Source organism: Sinocyclocheilus anshuiensis, unplaced genomic scaffold, assembly GCF_001515605.1.
Source record: "Sinocyclocheilus anshuiensis isolate Anshui unplaced genomic scaffold, SAMN03320099.WGS_v1.1 scaffold2066, whole genome shotgun sequence".
NCBI lineage: Eukaryota > Metazoa > Chordata > Actinopteri > Cypriniformes > Cyprinidae > Sinocyclocheilus > Sinocyclocheilus anshuiensis.
This window is the reverse complement of record NW_015558697.1, coordinates 376,705-392,729: the sequence shown is the minus strand read 5'-3', so window position 1 is coordinate 392,729 and position 16,025 is coordinate 376,705. Positions and strand designations below refer to the sequence as shown.

The following is a 16,025-nucleotide window of genomic DNA, read 5'->3' as shown; positions in this document are numbered from 1 at the left end:
CTTTCAATTTCTGAATTAAAATTGTTTGGTGTTTAAATTAAATTGTATGTGTGTGTCATCTACTTTTGTCTGCTACTTTAAAAAAATCTTAATAAAATATAAACCATACACTTTAAAAGGGATTTTTCATAGTTGTAAATAAAACAAAAATGTTGTGAAGTACAATTTACTTGAAAATTTCATGTTTAATTCAATGTGTTACTCATATTTTTTCATAAATATTTGTGAAATTTACTAGCAATTACTAGAATTTTCTGAGTGAAAATTGTAGTGAAAAGTAAATTCTACACCTTTTTTTAGTGTATACATGCAATAAATATTCTTTAAATAAATACTACAAAGGCTATAACTCTTACCAAACCTTTGAAATGCATTTATTGTAATTTGTTTAAAATGTTATAAATGTAATGATATTCGTAATAAATGATATTCAAAAGAAAAGAAAAGAAAAGAAAAGAAAGACAACATAGTATTTGACATTTATTTTCACCTTCTAAAAAACTGATGCGGTTTAAGGAAATATTTTATTTTTGGTGATACATAAACCACTTGACATTTTTTTCTTCTATATTAACCGGTCTGTTGAGATTTCTTCTTTTATTATAATCTCTGACATGTTGCTAATATTGGCTCCATTAACTGATCTTTACATTGTCTGCATGGACCATCCTCATGTAATATATGCTAAAATCTTTTGATGGACATTTTAAATATAGGCTGTATCTGATTCTTTCTCACTTTCATTTCAGTTCTCATTTTCCGGGTAGAGCGGCACTGAGTGTAGAATTACATACCCTCCCCTGTACAATTGATTTGTGAGTAATTAAAAATGTCTGCAGCTGGACATGGTCCAGCTTCATGTTCTATTCATGCAGATTACTACATATTTGTCGGGGCCTCCGGGATCAGACAGGCAGCAATGTCTGCTATTAAACATTCATGAGGGAGCAGAACACAGGGACTCATATCCTTCTGGTATTTATGGGTCCATTTCTACATCTTAGTGCCATCATAATGGATTATGAAATCAGAACATTATTGCTTAGCAGGGATGGAAATTTAATTTGTGTCACAAAAAATGTATTAATAAATGGCTTTTTCTTGGGAATTACGCTCACATGGACTGTGCTCGTGTCTGTGTGTGGGTTTAATACAGGTGGCTGGAGTGGATGGGGCAACTGGGCGGAGTGCAGCAGTGAATGTGGAGGCGGAGTCCAGACGCGCACACGCACCTGTCAATCACCACCTGAGGAGGCATACCTGTGCGAGGGTGTTCTAGAGGAAGGTCGTCCCTGCAACTCTCAGCCGTGCACCGGTAAGTTGCATTGTAGGCTCATGCACGTTGCACGTGACTGTTCGTACATCCACTTCTTCTCTAGCTTTCTCTCTCTATCACTATCTGACACCTCATTTTTTTACATTCTTTACATTTCACTGTTAAAAAAGATGTTCTGCTTCCTGTGTGACACAATATAGAGCAATAACAATAATAAAATGCTAGACTGATGATAGAATGAGCGTTTTTGTGTGCTTTTCATTGGACCCATAGGCTACAGGCAGTATTCCTCTAAAGGCAAGGGTTTAAGTCCAGTGAAATACAAGGAAATGCAAGAGGCCATGCTTGGTAAGGGCGTCACTGACCAAGTCAGTTTGAATGTGACTGTAGTGAGTAGATATTCACTCAGTTTGGATGGAGGCCATGAGTAAATAACCCACTCCATGGTCAAGGCCATCGGCTGCAGATGTCTTCACCTCGATTGTCTGTGTCTCCGTTCCGCATGGTCTGCTTATTTTTCATCTGCCATCCACTGCTCGCTCCATCTTGCTCGCTCTTTCTGTACACTTACTGCCATTTGTTGGTGTTCAAAGCACACGTTTCGAGGTCACGCAAGCCTAGAAGTGTCCAAACTCTCACAGAGTCTCGCGTTCGCATGGAGAGTAGTATCAAACCAAACACAGGTTCACTTCTTCTCAGCTATGTAACTTCACACAAAATCCCAAGCATGGCTGATGCTGGTCTAGATGTTCAGGTCGCACAGCACTGCCCGATCAGAATTCGACTGTAGTTGCTAACCCCACCCCATCCTGCAGGCAGAGGCCGACTTGGCACTCGTAGCCAATCCCTGCGCTCGGTGGACAGCCGTAAACGAGAGGACTCTGATAAGACCCGCAGCGGACAGCAGTCTTCCCAAACAGGTAAGAAGACAGGTGGCATCAGCCTCCTCTGCAGCTTGGGGTCACACACACACATACACACACTTGCAAGCGTTTCACTCACTAGTCCACATACAGGGGAGTAGACTGGATGCGTATGTGGCTATGGCCTTGTTTTTTTATGCTCCTGTCAGTGTGATTTATGTTTTGTTTGTCTTTGTCATGTGTATTATGGCATGGTTCATGGAGGAACATCGAGATATCCATGAATCATGGACACCATTGCTTACAAGGAAGTTAAAAGTATTTTGAAAGGGTCGTAACCTCTTATTATGAAACAAACGAGAACAAGGCACACCTTGCTTGGGGGTGGTGACGTATGATTTGCATGCTTCAATATAAAAGACATATTGGACTAATATGATGTAATCCCTAGTATTTTGTCTTTTCTTTGTGAGCACTGCATGAATTTGTCTTTCATTTTTACAGTTACACCGATATGAGCCTGTCACTTCAAAATAAATACAAATTTCCGCTATTTCATTCCAATGTGTTACAAATCAGAAATCACAATGAATCAATAAATAGAGGCTGTGGCTTCATATTTAAGTTGTACATCAAAAAGAAAAAATCTGTTTTTCTATGAATCAGAAAGTATATGTTTATGTTACTTTCGGAAGCAGCATTAATAATATGTACACATTTTTATGCAAAATGCTAAAGTAAATGGTACACAAACAAGTTGTGTACTGATTGTTTCAGAGATTAAATAAAATGCTCATGTATATGCATATTATTAAATATGCGTATGCAGGGTTTTAGTATGAAAACTAAAACGTTTATTGCCCCTAATGTTGTCAGAATGAAGTGAAATCATTCCCTCCTTATCACGTTTCATTTTGACATTCAATATAATTTTATTGGACACTCTTGATTCTCCATTTCGTTCCACTTGATGGTAATGATAGTCTAACTCTTTTCTATTGGACAGCCATGTCAGCCCATATTATCTATTGGACTGTCAAGACAACCAAGTGCTTCCTATTGGACATTTAATATGTTCCCATTCCTTCCGGATTACACATGATTCCTTGGCTTTCCTAGTTGCTCAGATAGTAAAGTCTGATCTATTGGGTAGCCTTGTGAAATCCTCGTAGAGAAGGCTGACTTACATATCCCAAAAATGAAAGCATGAACTTCTATTATGGGTAAATGCTGAGGATATGGAGTCAATGATGAAACGATCTTCCCCTGTTAAATAAGGTGGCTAATCCCGCATGCTAATTAGTTTTGGCCCTTTTCCTACCCTTTCCTCTGCTCCCTACCCTACCCCATCCCATCCCCACTTCCCCCCGTCCCTCTCAGTGGATCCTCCGTCGGGTGGGGAGTGGTCTGCGTGGAGCGTGTGTTCGACCACGTGCGGTGAGGGCTGGCAGAGCCGCACACGCCTATGCATCTCGGTGCCGTACAGCACGCAGTGCAGCGGGCCGCTGCGTGAACAGAGACCCTGCAATAACACTGTTGTGTGTCCAGGTAAGCACAGCCCACCTCAGGCCTCTCCTCACCCTCACCATCTTCCTTATCCACTTCCCGTCACCCGTCCCACCTTCACTCAGGTCCATTAGCTTTGCCCACTCACCCTCCAGCCGCGGCCCACCTGAGGCTAACTCTTCCTGGGCTTCCATGTATGGCTGCTCCCCCCTCAACCCTGGATGCTGGAGAGCCGTGGTAAGATGATAATGGGTTTAAGTGCAGCGTTGTCAGCAAATTCCCTATAGTTCCCACTGCATGTAGGATGGTCTCTCTCTCAATCTCTTTTCATTCTACCATTTCAGCATCTCAGGGGGCTAGACAAAAGTGTTACCTAGATAACAACGTGTCTTGCCAAGCTCAATGTTATATTACGTGCTAATCACTTTATGCAGAAAAAAGAATGATTTGCTCTCTAACATTCAGAACTTGCAGCCAAAATTTGTGTTTTACACTACCTATAGATCTCTGTTCACACTGACAGCTGTTTTTGCTGTATTGTTGGTAGCTAGTAGCAAAGCCTCTTGGAACAAAAGTCAGTTCACATGGCGGCTATATTTGCAATGTGGATCCTGGCGTGCAAGATCTAATCGAATGGGGAAAATCTGAAATCTCAAAAACTGGTTGACTGGTTGATCAAAAAATTTCTGGTTGATCAATGCCAATGCACATGCGCAGTCCTAAGCACGAGTCTCAGGTCTGGTTTCTGTGGGAAGCGGAGTGTCTAACAATAGCTGCAGTGCAAAATGCCTAATAACTCTTTTATTTCGATGGCGTCACTCCTATTACTAGAGCCACCATATTGTGTGTTGCAGTTTTTCCAATTTATAGCAATACGAGTGAACCGTCTTGGGCATCATAGAGTCTTTCCTAGTAGGCGTTCCTGTCGTAACATTATTTGTGGGCTATGTAAATGGCTATAGGTTCTGAACATCTGATCACAAATATGATGTATTGCAGGTAAAAATAAGATGTTCTTCTGTTTGGACAGGGAATCAGTTTTCTTGCTGCTAAAAATGGAGTGGAAAATGTTCATAAAATTGCAGCAATACATCATATCATGAACAAGATCAACAATGACCAATGCATACTGCTCAATGTGCTCCAATGCCTTCACTCCTATTGGTAGTCTTCCCATTATGTCGCCTCTCATTAAACTTTTCTCAACTTTATATCATCCCAAAAAGTTACTTATGCCATCAGGAAATCGGCAACTCCCGTTGAAAATAAAATTAATTCAGATCGTTGTCAGTGTGAACCCCTCTTTAGTTTCACCCTAGTGCGTGTGTGTTTGTGTGTTGTCGAGGTGCGTTTTTCTCTCTATAAATCATGCCCTAGCCGCTCTGATTACAGTGCACGGGTCGTGGGATGAGTGGACTCCATGGAGCTTGTGTTCTTCAACGTGCGGCCGTGGGTACAGGGACCGCACTCGCTCCTGCAAAGAGCCGCAGTTTGGAGGAAACCCCTGCGATGGTCCAGAGAAACAGACCAAATTCTGCAACATTGCTGTATGCCCAGGTGATCTTTGGGTCTTTAAATACAGACTGTCTCATACAGATTTAATGACTTTCATCAAGCAGCACAATTAAAGCCTAATGTGAGACACTGTAGAGAAAGAGATTGAAAGGAACCATTGTGAAGTTCACAGCAAATGATGGTGATTAAGTGAGGCTTTAAATCACTGTGGACTTGACTAGAGTTTGGCAACCCAAAGCTCCTCTCTCTTTCTCCTGCAATATATCTTTCAATAATGTCCCCTTATCATGCTCCACTTTAAGTTCCTCTCTTTTGTTAACCTACTGTTGCTTTGTATCCTCTATTCTCACATTTAAAAAATTCTCAGAAACTTTGTCTTTTACCTTGAAGTGGATGGTGTATGGAATGAGTGGTCCAGCTGGAGTTACTGTTCCTCGTCCTGTTCAAATGGAACAATGCAGCGCACTCGGGAGTGTAACGGGCCCTCGTATGGGGGTCTGGAGTGTCAGGGTGAGTGGCGTCAGACAAGAGACTGCTTCCTCCGAGAGTGTCCTGTGGATGGCCAATGGCAGCTCTGGAGCTCTTGGGCTGGTTGTACCAAGACATGTGGTGGAGGAAGCCAGCAAAGACAGAGGGTGTGTTATGGTCCCTTTTTTGGGGGGGAGCCATGCCCAGGGGACAGAGAGGAAGTTAGACGTTGCAATGAGAAGAGATGTCCAGGTGAGACAATAACATGTATGTAGCCAAAACTCATTCTCTGCTAGGGGTGACCGATATACTGGTAGACACAGTAAACTGGTTGAAATTTTAAAACTGGTATACATTTTTGATTACCATCTCTATCACGGCAGTGTTGCATGTTTTTATCCTTTTCATGCGTTTTTACATTTTGACACTTTAAACTTTGGAGAGATTTTAAACCACTATAACACAGTAATATGTGAAAGAGGTCTCAATTCAGTACTTGCACACTGTTCTGATAGATGGTTTTATTTCTGAGAGACAGTTTAATTAAAACGGTCTGTCAGAACAGTGCGCATGTATTTAATTGAGACGTCTTTCGCAACTTATTTTGCTGCCTGTCACACAGCATGAGTACGGAGTTATTTTTGCAGTTTATTTCACTCAAACAGTCAAATATTCACAAAGTTATGTCAAAATGCCTGTCTTAAGTTAGAACATTAGGCCCATGTATTAGGTCTTAAAGTGACAGCAGCCTAATATTCCTGCTTCATGTCTTCAGTAGGCTTGAGAACCTTTTACTTGTATTAGGGTTGGGCCGATAGATGATTGATAGATTGAGCCGGCATCGTGATTCCTTCCCCCCACTCCCTTTTCCGCAATCCGCTGTATCCCAATTCCGTTTTTGGAAAGGAAATGTAATGTAACAGGCTACCGCTAGCAAGCGACTAACCATTTCCCTTTAGTGGCTCCATAGAACACTTTTTTTTTTTCGTGCCTTTCTGAATACGGATTCACGCTTCAGGCACACCCCTAACCCTGTAGACATCGTCTGATGCCAATTTGGTAGACATCGCCCAACCCTAACTTGTATTAGTTAGGCTAGTATTGGTTTTTGTTATGGCATTGACATAATTAAAAAAATTATCATTTTAATGGCATCAAAAATGTTGCCATTGTAATAACCTTATTTGCAGCAAAAATAACTATATATTATGATATATACCATTATCGTAAAATACAGTTACTCTTTTGGTTATATCACTTACCCCTATTTATAGACTTAACAAGAATTATGTTTTAATTCTGTACCTTACTTGTTTCTTTGTTCACATTTTGTGGCATTGGTCAGGTTTTTTCATATTTTATGACTTCTTCGGTTTTATGCAGAGCCGCATGAGATCTGTGATGAGGAGAATTTCTCTAACGTAGTTTGGAAGAAAACACCTGCAGGGGACACTGCAGCTGTCCGCTGCCCTCCGAATGCTGTAGGTAAGACATGACTCATGCAAACAGGAACACACCGCAATAACTTCCTAAACAGTCATCACCCTCTAAGCTATTCTGAGACATTTTCAGAACCATGGACAGCTCCACAAGCTTGGTTTAAAAAAGAAAACCAACAAGACAACATGCAGTATACAGTTTTTAACCGATCCTTGTTCAAAATCTGGTAATGACGACCCATTTCTGTGATGCAGGACTAATTCTTCGGCGATGTTCGTTGGATGATGAAGGCATTGCATACTGGGAGAACCCAACGTACATTAAATGCATCTCAAATGATTACCGAAGTATCCAAACATTGGTAGGTGATGTCCAAACTAAGCTCTAGCTAGTAAAAGTGTCTGCAAAGCGAAGGTTGATTTGTTTTACCTACTCAAGACCAGAGATCATCTGTCCAAGGCTCAACGAGGGCTTGTGGGAGACGGGGTCTCTGAAGTCATGACCAAGCTGAGGGTGACGTCAAGTGATGGAACAAGCTACAGCGGAGACCTTCTGGCTATCATGGACGTACTGAAAAACATGACAGAGATATTTAGGAGGTCCTACTACAGCCCCAGTAATGCAGACATGAGGGTTAGTGAAGCATTATTTGCTTAGTTCTAAATAAAAAAAAAACAGTTTTGACCCAGAATGCCCCTGAATGTTTCTCTGTCATGTGGTTTTGTTCACAGAATTTTGTGCAATCAGTGAGTAACTTACTGATGGAGGAAAACAGAGAGAGGTGGGAGGAAGCACAGCTGGTGAGTCAGCCTTCACTCTCTCTCTCCATGTCTGTGTGTTTATTCATTCACTCATTCATTCTTCCACTCACTCATTCATCATTCTCTCATTCCCTCTTTTAATGTTGGCATCATCTAACTCTCTTTCATTTAGTAATTATGCAAGTTTCAGCTGGTTTTAAAGGTGATTAATTGGCTAATTCTCTTCTCTTCGCTGCACATCTTTCTTTCAGCTGTTTGTCTCCTGCTGTTTAGTTAGATCATTAGTTAGTTTACAATGTATGTCTTAACGCAAGCTTCAGTTTACATTCTGAAGCAAGGATATCATTAAGCTTGAGCAGCAGCAGTTATTTTTAGAAAAATCTCATATTTATTACAATAACATTTCAAATCCACTTACAGAATCACATATTGAAAGAAGAACGAACAAACTTTTTAACATGAAGCTATGTTTTTCTTTCTGGCAGCTTGGGCCCAATGTTAAGGAGCTTTTTCGTTTAGTGGAGGACTTTGTGGATGTCATCAGTCTCCGCATGAAGGACTTCCAGGATACTTATGAGGTCACCGACAATCTGGGTCAGTTTCCACTGACATTTAGTTCAGTTTACACCTCTGCAATAATGTCAGAGGGTGATGGTCATGTACTTAATTGGTTGAATGTTTGGACAGGCAGCCTAGAAGTTGAAGCTACAAATCCAAAAAAGAACTGGAGAACATGAAGCAAATTGTACTGAAATGTAATAAACCATCTGGTGAATGGTGTCCAATACTGTGGAAAGGTCTTTTAAAAGGCATTTTTAATCATTCAAAGTGTGGTGATGTATATAAATCTTCATGGGTGATTACCTATGACCCTTTCTCATAGTTTTAAATGGCTTTAATCTTTTTTGTGCTTGTGCTTTTAATTACAACATCACAAAATCACCTATATATATTTACATTTACATTTACATTTATTCATTAAGCAGATGCTTTTATCCAAAGCGACTTACAAATGAGGACAATGGAAGCAATCAATATCAACAAAAGAGCAATGATATGCAAGTGCTATGACAAGTCTCAGTTAGACTAACGCAGTGCACCTAGCATATATATATATATACACTGAACAAAATTATAAACGCTTAGTTTATAAACGCTTACATAGAAAATACTTTTTCTATGTACACAAAAGGCCTATTTCTCTCAAATATTGTTCACAAATCTGTCTAAATCTGTGTTAGTGAGCACTTTGCTGAGATAATCCATCCACCTCACAGGTGTGGCATATCAAGATGCTGATTAGACAGCATGATTATTGCACAGGTGTGCCTTAGGCTGGCCACAATAAAAGGCCACTCTAAAATGTGTGAACAATATTTGAGAGAAATAGGCCTTTTGTGTACATAGAAAAAGTCTTAGATCTTTGAGTTCAGCTCATGAAAAATGGGGGCAAAAACAAAAGTGTTGCATTTATAATTTTGTTCGGTGTATATATATATATATATATATACTGTATATATATATATATATATATATATATATATACACAAAGACACACAATGGCATTGAAATGTTTGTCAGATTTAAAAAAATCTGTACGATTTTTAAATGTCTCTTACGCTCATAAAGGCTGTATTTATTTGATCAAAAATACTGAAAAAAAAAGTAATATTGTGAAATATTATTTCGGTTTTTAATATTGGTTTTCTGTTTCAATATACTTCAAAATACAATTTATTTCTGTGATGCAAAGCTGAATTTTCAGCATCATTACTCCAGTCTTCAGTGTCACATGATCCTTCAGAAATCGTGATATGCTTATGTATTATCATTGTTGAACACAGTTGTGCTGCTTAATATTTTTTTTATAACCTGTGATACTTTTTTCAGGATTCTTTGATGAATAAAAAGTTTAAAAGAACAGCATTTATTTAAAATAGAAATATTTTCTAACAATATAAGTCTTTACTGTCACTTTTTATATCCATTTAACACATCCTTGCTGAATAAAAGTATTCACAAAAGAAAGAAACATTTTTGACCCCAACCTTTTGAACGGTGGTATATTGTAACACAATATTTCTATTTTGAATAAATGCTGTTCTTTTTCATTTTTTATCCATAAAAGTATCCTGAAAAAAAGTATCACAGGTTCCAAAAAAAATATAAAGCAGCAAAAACTGTTTCCAACATTGATAATAAATCAGCATATTAGAATGATTTCTGAAGGATCATGTGACACTGAAGACTGGAGTAATGGATGAAGAGAATGAATTTGCTTTACAGGAATAAATTATATTTTCAAGTATATTAAAATAGAAACTGTTATTTTAAATTGCAATAATATTTTACAAAATTAAAATATTAATTTAAAAACATTAAAAATCTTACTGATCCCAAACTTTTGAACGATAGTGTATATAATTTGTTTAATTAAAATCAATTTAGGCTTTTGATGGTGCTGAAACAGATGACCAGCTGAAATCACCACCAGCACTATTACTCACACACACTTTCACACACCTTGAACATTTTCATATTCATCAGAATGCAGTAACAGACAATATCCCTCTGGAAATCATGACCAATCCCCGAGCAATTAATCTGATATGTTGCTCAAACTGATTTCCAAATATGTATAGCTCTAGGCATTTTTATAGCTTTGGAATCACACTCTAAACCACGCACATCTCTCCTGCATACAGAACGGACTACTCAGCACCCAGGTTCGTAAAAACAGCGGGAAGATGAACCTTCATGGTCATACGTTGTGGGCTGCAGCTGAAAGAGTTTAAAAGGGGGTGTGAGAGGTTCTGTTTACCTCTGAATCACTGAGCTGCCCATGAGCTCAGATTCTCCCTTTGTGACGACACCTGTCCTACAGCAATGACCTATCAGTCCCACACAAAGCTTTGAGACGCAGATGTATATGTAACACCACACATTCATCAATAGATGGAAAATAATGAACAAGAACTTGAACTTAAGAACATGAATAGTACTGTACAGAGTTAGTAACAATTAGCACACACGTACATTGATCAAATCTGGCCTGCCAGTTCCCTTCTTTTTCACCAAGTAATTTAATGTCTCTGCTGCAACCTAGATTTCGATGCAAAAATGTGACCCAGGACCACAAAACCAGTCATAAGGGTCAATTCACTGAAAATGAGATTTATACACCATCTGAAAGCTTTCCATTGATGTATGGTTTGTTAGGATAGGACAATATTTGGTCGAGATGCAACTATTTGAAAATCTGGAATCTGAGGATGCAAAAAATCAAAATATTGAGAAAATCGACTTTTAAAGTTGTCCAAATGAAGTTCTTAGCAATGCATATTACTAATCAAAAATTACGTTTTGATATATTTATGGTAGGAAATTTACAAAATATCTTCATGGAACATGATCATTACTTAATATCCTAATTATTTTGGCGTAAAAGTACATTTGATCATTTTGATCCATACAATGTGTTGTTATACCTGTGCTACTTATGACTGGTTTTGTGGTCCAGGGTCACAAATGTGATGTCAGGGCCATGGCCTAGTGGTTAAAACAATAATTTTGTGAAATATTACAATTTAAAATAACTGTTTTCTACTTTAATATATTTTAAAATGTAATTTATTCCTGTGATGGCAAAGCTGAATTTTCAGCACATGATCCTTCAGAAAACGGACGATTTGTTGCTCAATAAGAATTTCTGGTTATTATCAGTGTTGAAAACAGTTGAGCTGCTTAATATTTTTGTGGATACTGTGTTAACATTTTCAGTATTTTTTAATGAATAGGAAGTTTAAAATATTTTTTTTTTACTGTTTCCAACATTGATAATAAATCAGCATATTAGAATGATTTCTGAAGGATCATGTGACACTGAAGACTGGAGTAATGGATGAAGAGAATGAATTTGCTTTACAGGAATAAATTATATTTTCAAGTATATTAAAATAGAAACTGTTATTTTAAATTGCAATAATATTTTACAAAATTAAAATATTAATTTAAAAACATTAAAAATCTTACTGATCCCAAACTTTTGAACGATAGTGTATATAATTTGTTTAATTAAAATCAATTTAGGCTTTTGATGGTGCTGAAACAGATGACCAGCTGAAATCACCACCAGCACTATTACTCACACACACTTTCACACACCTTGAACATTTTCATATTCATCAGAATGCAGTAACAGACAATATCCCTCTGGAAATCATGACCAATCCCCGAGCAATTAATCTGATATGTTGCTCAAACTGATTTCCAAATATGTATAGCTCTAGGCATTTTTATAGCTTTGGAATCACACTCTAAACCACGCACATCTCTCCTGCATACAGAACGGACTACTCAGCACCCAGGTTCGTAAAAACAGCGGGAAGATGAACCTTCATGGTCATACGTTGTGGGCTGCAGCTGAAAGAGTTTAAAAGGGGGTGTGAGAGGTTCTGTTTACCTCTGAATCACTGAGCTGCCCATGAGCTCAGATTCTCCCTTTGTGACGACACCTGTCCTACAGCAATGACCTATCAGTCCCACACAAAGCTTTGAGACGCAGATGTATATGTAACACCACACATTCATCAATAGATGGAAAATAATGAACAAGAACTTGAACTTAAGAACATGAATAGTACTGTACAGAGTTAGTAACAATTAGCACACACGTACATTGATCAAATCTGGCCTGCCAGTTCCCTTCTTTTTCACCAAGTAATTTAATGTCTCTGCTGCAACCTAGATTTCGATGCAAAAATGTGACCCAGGACCACAAAACCAGTCATAAGGGTCAATTCACTGAAAATGAGATTTATACACCATCTGAAAGCTTTCCATTGATGTATGGTTTGTTAGGATAGGACAATATTTGGTCGAGATGCAACTATTTGAAAATCTGGAATCTGAGGATGCAAAAAATCAAAATATTGAGAAAATCGACTTTTAAAGTTGTCCAAATGAAGTTCTTAGCAATGCATATTACTAATCAAAAATTACGTTTTGATATATTTATGGTAGGAAATTTACAAAATATCTTCATGGAACATGATCATTACTTAATATCCTAATTATTTTGGCGTAAAAGTACATTTGATCATTTTGATCCATACAATGTGTTGTTATACCTGTGCTACTTATGACTGGTTTTGTGGTCCAGGGTCACAAATGTGATGTCAGGGCCATGGCCTAGTGGTTAAAACAATAATTTTGTGAAATATTACAATTTAAAATAACTGTTTTCTACTTTAATATATTTTAAAATGTAATTTATTCCTGTGATGGCAAAGCTGAATTTTCAGCACATGATCCTTCAGAAAACGGACGATTTGTTGCTCAATAAGAATTTCTGGTTATTATCAGTGTTGAAAACAGTTGAGCTGCTTAATATTTTTGTGGATACTGTGTTAACATTTTCAGTATTTTTTAATGAATAGGAAGTTTAAAATATTTTTTTTTTATTTGAAATATATTTCCTCTGTACTGTCTGTCGAAAAAGTGAAACTACCCAGTTAGTTACTGTATTTATATAGTAGAAGAAAAACATGATGTCTAACATTATGTAGGCCCTGTATCAGTTCTGAAGCCGAGATTAATTAGTTGGTTACTTAGTTTGAAAGTTTTGAAACACAGGCAGTGCAAATTTCTGTATAAATCATACGTAAAACCATTGGTATGTAAATTGTTCCATCACATTGATGTGAAAAGTACAAATAGCTTTATAAAAGATTTGCACTGATTTATTTTTCGAGTTTCATAAATAAAAATGCTTCTTTTGCAAGTTTCGGGAATTCATTCAGTGATTAAAATGCTGTCGTCGTGAAGTGGTACAGAGAATATGGCTGGCAGCAGAAGGCTGAGATCATAAGAGAATGAAAGCGTTTGAGCTGAGAGAGTTTGTATGGGGGAGTCATCTGACAGCATGACACTTTCTCTAGTTGAGATGTGATCGCTGTGCAGTGAGTCAGGATATTGGTGTTGCCATGGATCTTACAGTTCCCTCTGGATTCTCTCTCCAGTGTTGAGTATTCACAAGCGGCCTGTCGCAGGAAATGCAGATATCACTTTCCCCATGAAGGGGTGGAGGGGGATGGTGGACTGGGCTCGCAACTCAGAGGACAAAGCCAGAGTGGCTAAAAACATCCTGGTCACTGGAAAACCAGGTAAGAAACATAAAGTCTCACACAACTGCACACACATATGCTTGTAAGCACTAGTGGCCTAGTGGTACACAGACACATTGAGCCTTGGTGCTCATATGGGAAGCACAGGTTTGAATCTGGCCTGCATTGTGCGCTCGCTCATCTAGGACACTATGAAATCTGTTTAATTTATTTTTCCCGAATTCATAAAATGTAACAATTTTATCAGTAAATTCCATTTTTATGCCTGTATTCTACTCATTCCATTCCCTTTTTTATCTCTGAATAATTTAATGTCTCTTCTCTGCTGTTTACTCTTGTAAAACAGTAGAAAACTGTATTCGTAACAGATCTCTGTTTGTTTGATGGATTTTATCTCCTTCGCTAGAGAGCTGATTGCTGTAGGCTGTTTAATCCTTGCCATGTCCGACGCTACAGGTCATTTAAGATGCTTCTTCCCCCGCGACTATGCTAATAGAGGAGTTGCTACTTAATCAGGAGTCGGCAGGAGCCAATCAGGCGCAATTAGGTTTAATTCCCTTTCCCATTGGGAGATCTGTTGCCATGCCACCAGTGCTGGATTGACAGGTCGTCAAGCTTTGGACATGCTGAGATGAGCTTTTATATTAAAGATGATTTAGAATGAGAGAGGAATTTGATAGACTGAATCCAATGAAATACATTGTAACAGAACAAAACACTTTCATTCTTACAAAGGTTCTGCTCTTGAAAAGAACACTTTATGATTCTTTCGCCTACATTATTCGTTCACAAACAAAACACCACTATTAAAGTTGGCATGAAATTAAAACTATTAAAACCTGATTTATTTTCTAAATGCATGTTACAGATCGTATTGTTATGTAACAATTAATCTGTGAATTTTTTATCAATAACCTTAATCTAAATGTGTAACTGTTATAGTGTTAGGTTGTTGTTTGAAGTCATGGTTGAAATAAAAATGATTAAAAGTAAAAATAGTAAATTATGGTAAAACTATATATACATTTAGGTAAATAAAGTAAATTTCTTAAGATGTCTTAAAATATTAAGCAAAAAGACATGAAATTAACATACTGTAAAATATATATTTTTTAAATTAATTAAAAGATTATTGGAGTAAATTTTACTATAAAATATTATTTCCGTCTTTCTACTTCAAAAGTTCACATTTAATTCAATGTGTTACCTGCTATTTCTTTGTAATTATTTGTAAAATTGACTAGCAATTTCTGAGTAAAAATAGTTTCTAAGTAAATCCTACCATTTTTTTAAGTTCAATGTAAAAAAAGAATTCTTGAGAAAATTAAAAATTTGAATGCAGCTTGATATATTCAAAATGTAAGTTCTTTAATTGTTATCGTAACTGTTTTTTAGACTAGTCAGAACAGCATTTTGGGGAATTCTGTTGGTCTAACATGGTTTTTTATGTAGTTTCAAGTAATTCACATTTTTTTGTGGCTCAAAGGTCCCGTAAACTGGAAAATATTTAGTGTGGACTTGAAAGTGTCAAACTGATTTTTTTAATGTTAAAAACTCTTTTTTTTAAAACAATGTACATTCCTCTTGTGTTGTCCGTAAATGCCCTCTCGGGTCTCATCTGTTCGCATTATCATGGCTTTGGCGTATTAAAAGGAGGGGAAGAGGGGTGGGCAAGCAGAAACCCGATTACCCCGAGGGAGCTCAAAACTGTCACGCCCCCAGCCCCCTGTCCCCCTCCATCGGTCTGTGTTCTTGCCCATGGGACCTCAGCTGCAGCCCTGGAGCTGTGGCCTCTGCCCGCCGCCTGGCACCCCCCTATAGACTCTCACTCTTTCTCTCCCTTACAGCTCATGCCAGTCTGCCACAGGTTTTGGCATGATTTAGAGCAGTGTAGCTTGAAGACCAGATGGACTTTGTGTGTGTGTGTGTGTGTGTGTGTGTGTGTGTGTGTGTGTGTGCATTGTTTCAGGTGGTTCTGCTGACAGTGATGCAGTGTGAGTGTTACAGCGGCTGGATCACTGCCCTTTCCCCTCACTCATGCTTTTTCAACTGTGTTGCTCTCTTCATTAGC

At 37.9% G+C, this 16,025-nt stretch overlaps 1 protein-coding gene across 1 annotated transcript in view; it reads left to right on the top strand.

Moving 5' to 3' along the window:
• Nucleotides 1–1,156: 1,156 nt before the first annotated feature.
• The window catches only part of LOC107681425 (brain-specific angiogenesis inhibitor 1-like), a gene marked incomplete at its 5' end in the record, with an annotated part of 56,818 nt that continues 41,949 nt past the window's right edge, over nt 1,157–16,025 (top strand). The window contains 12 exons of the mRNA XM_016477723.1: nt 1,157–1,315; nt 1,550–1,624; nt 2,092–2,196; nt 3,520–3,687; nt 5,023–5,202; nt 5,551–5,880; nt 7,012–7,113; nt 7,323–7,429; nt 7,507–7,701; nt 7,800–7,868; nt 8,315–8,423; nt 13,850–13,993. Of these exons, the coding sequence (XP_016333209.1) occupies nt 1,157–1,315; nt 1,550–1,624; nt 2,092–2,196; nt 3,520–3,687; nt 5,023–5,202; nt 5,551–5,880; nt 7,012–7,113; nt 7,323–7,429; nt 7,507–7,701; nt 7,800–7,868; nt 8,315–8,423; nt 13,850–13,993 (1,743 nt within the window). The remainder of the gene's footprint in view (nt 1,316–1,549; nt 1,625–2,091; nt 2,197–3,519; nt 3,688–5,022; nt 5,203–5,550; nt 5,881–7,011; nt 7,114–7,322; nt 7,430–7,506; nt 7,702–7,799; nt 7,869–8,314; nt 8,424–13,849; nt 13,994–16,025) is intronic.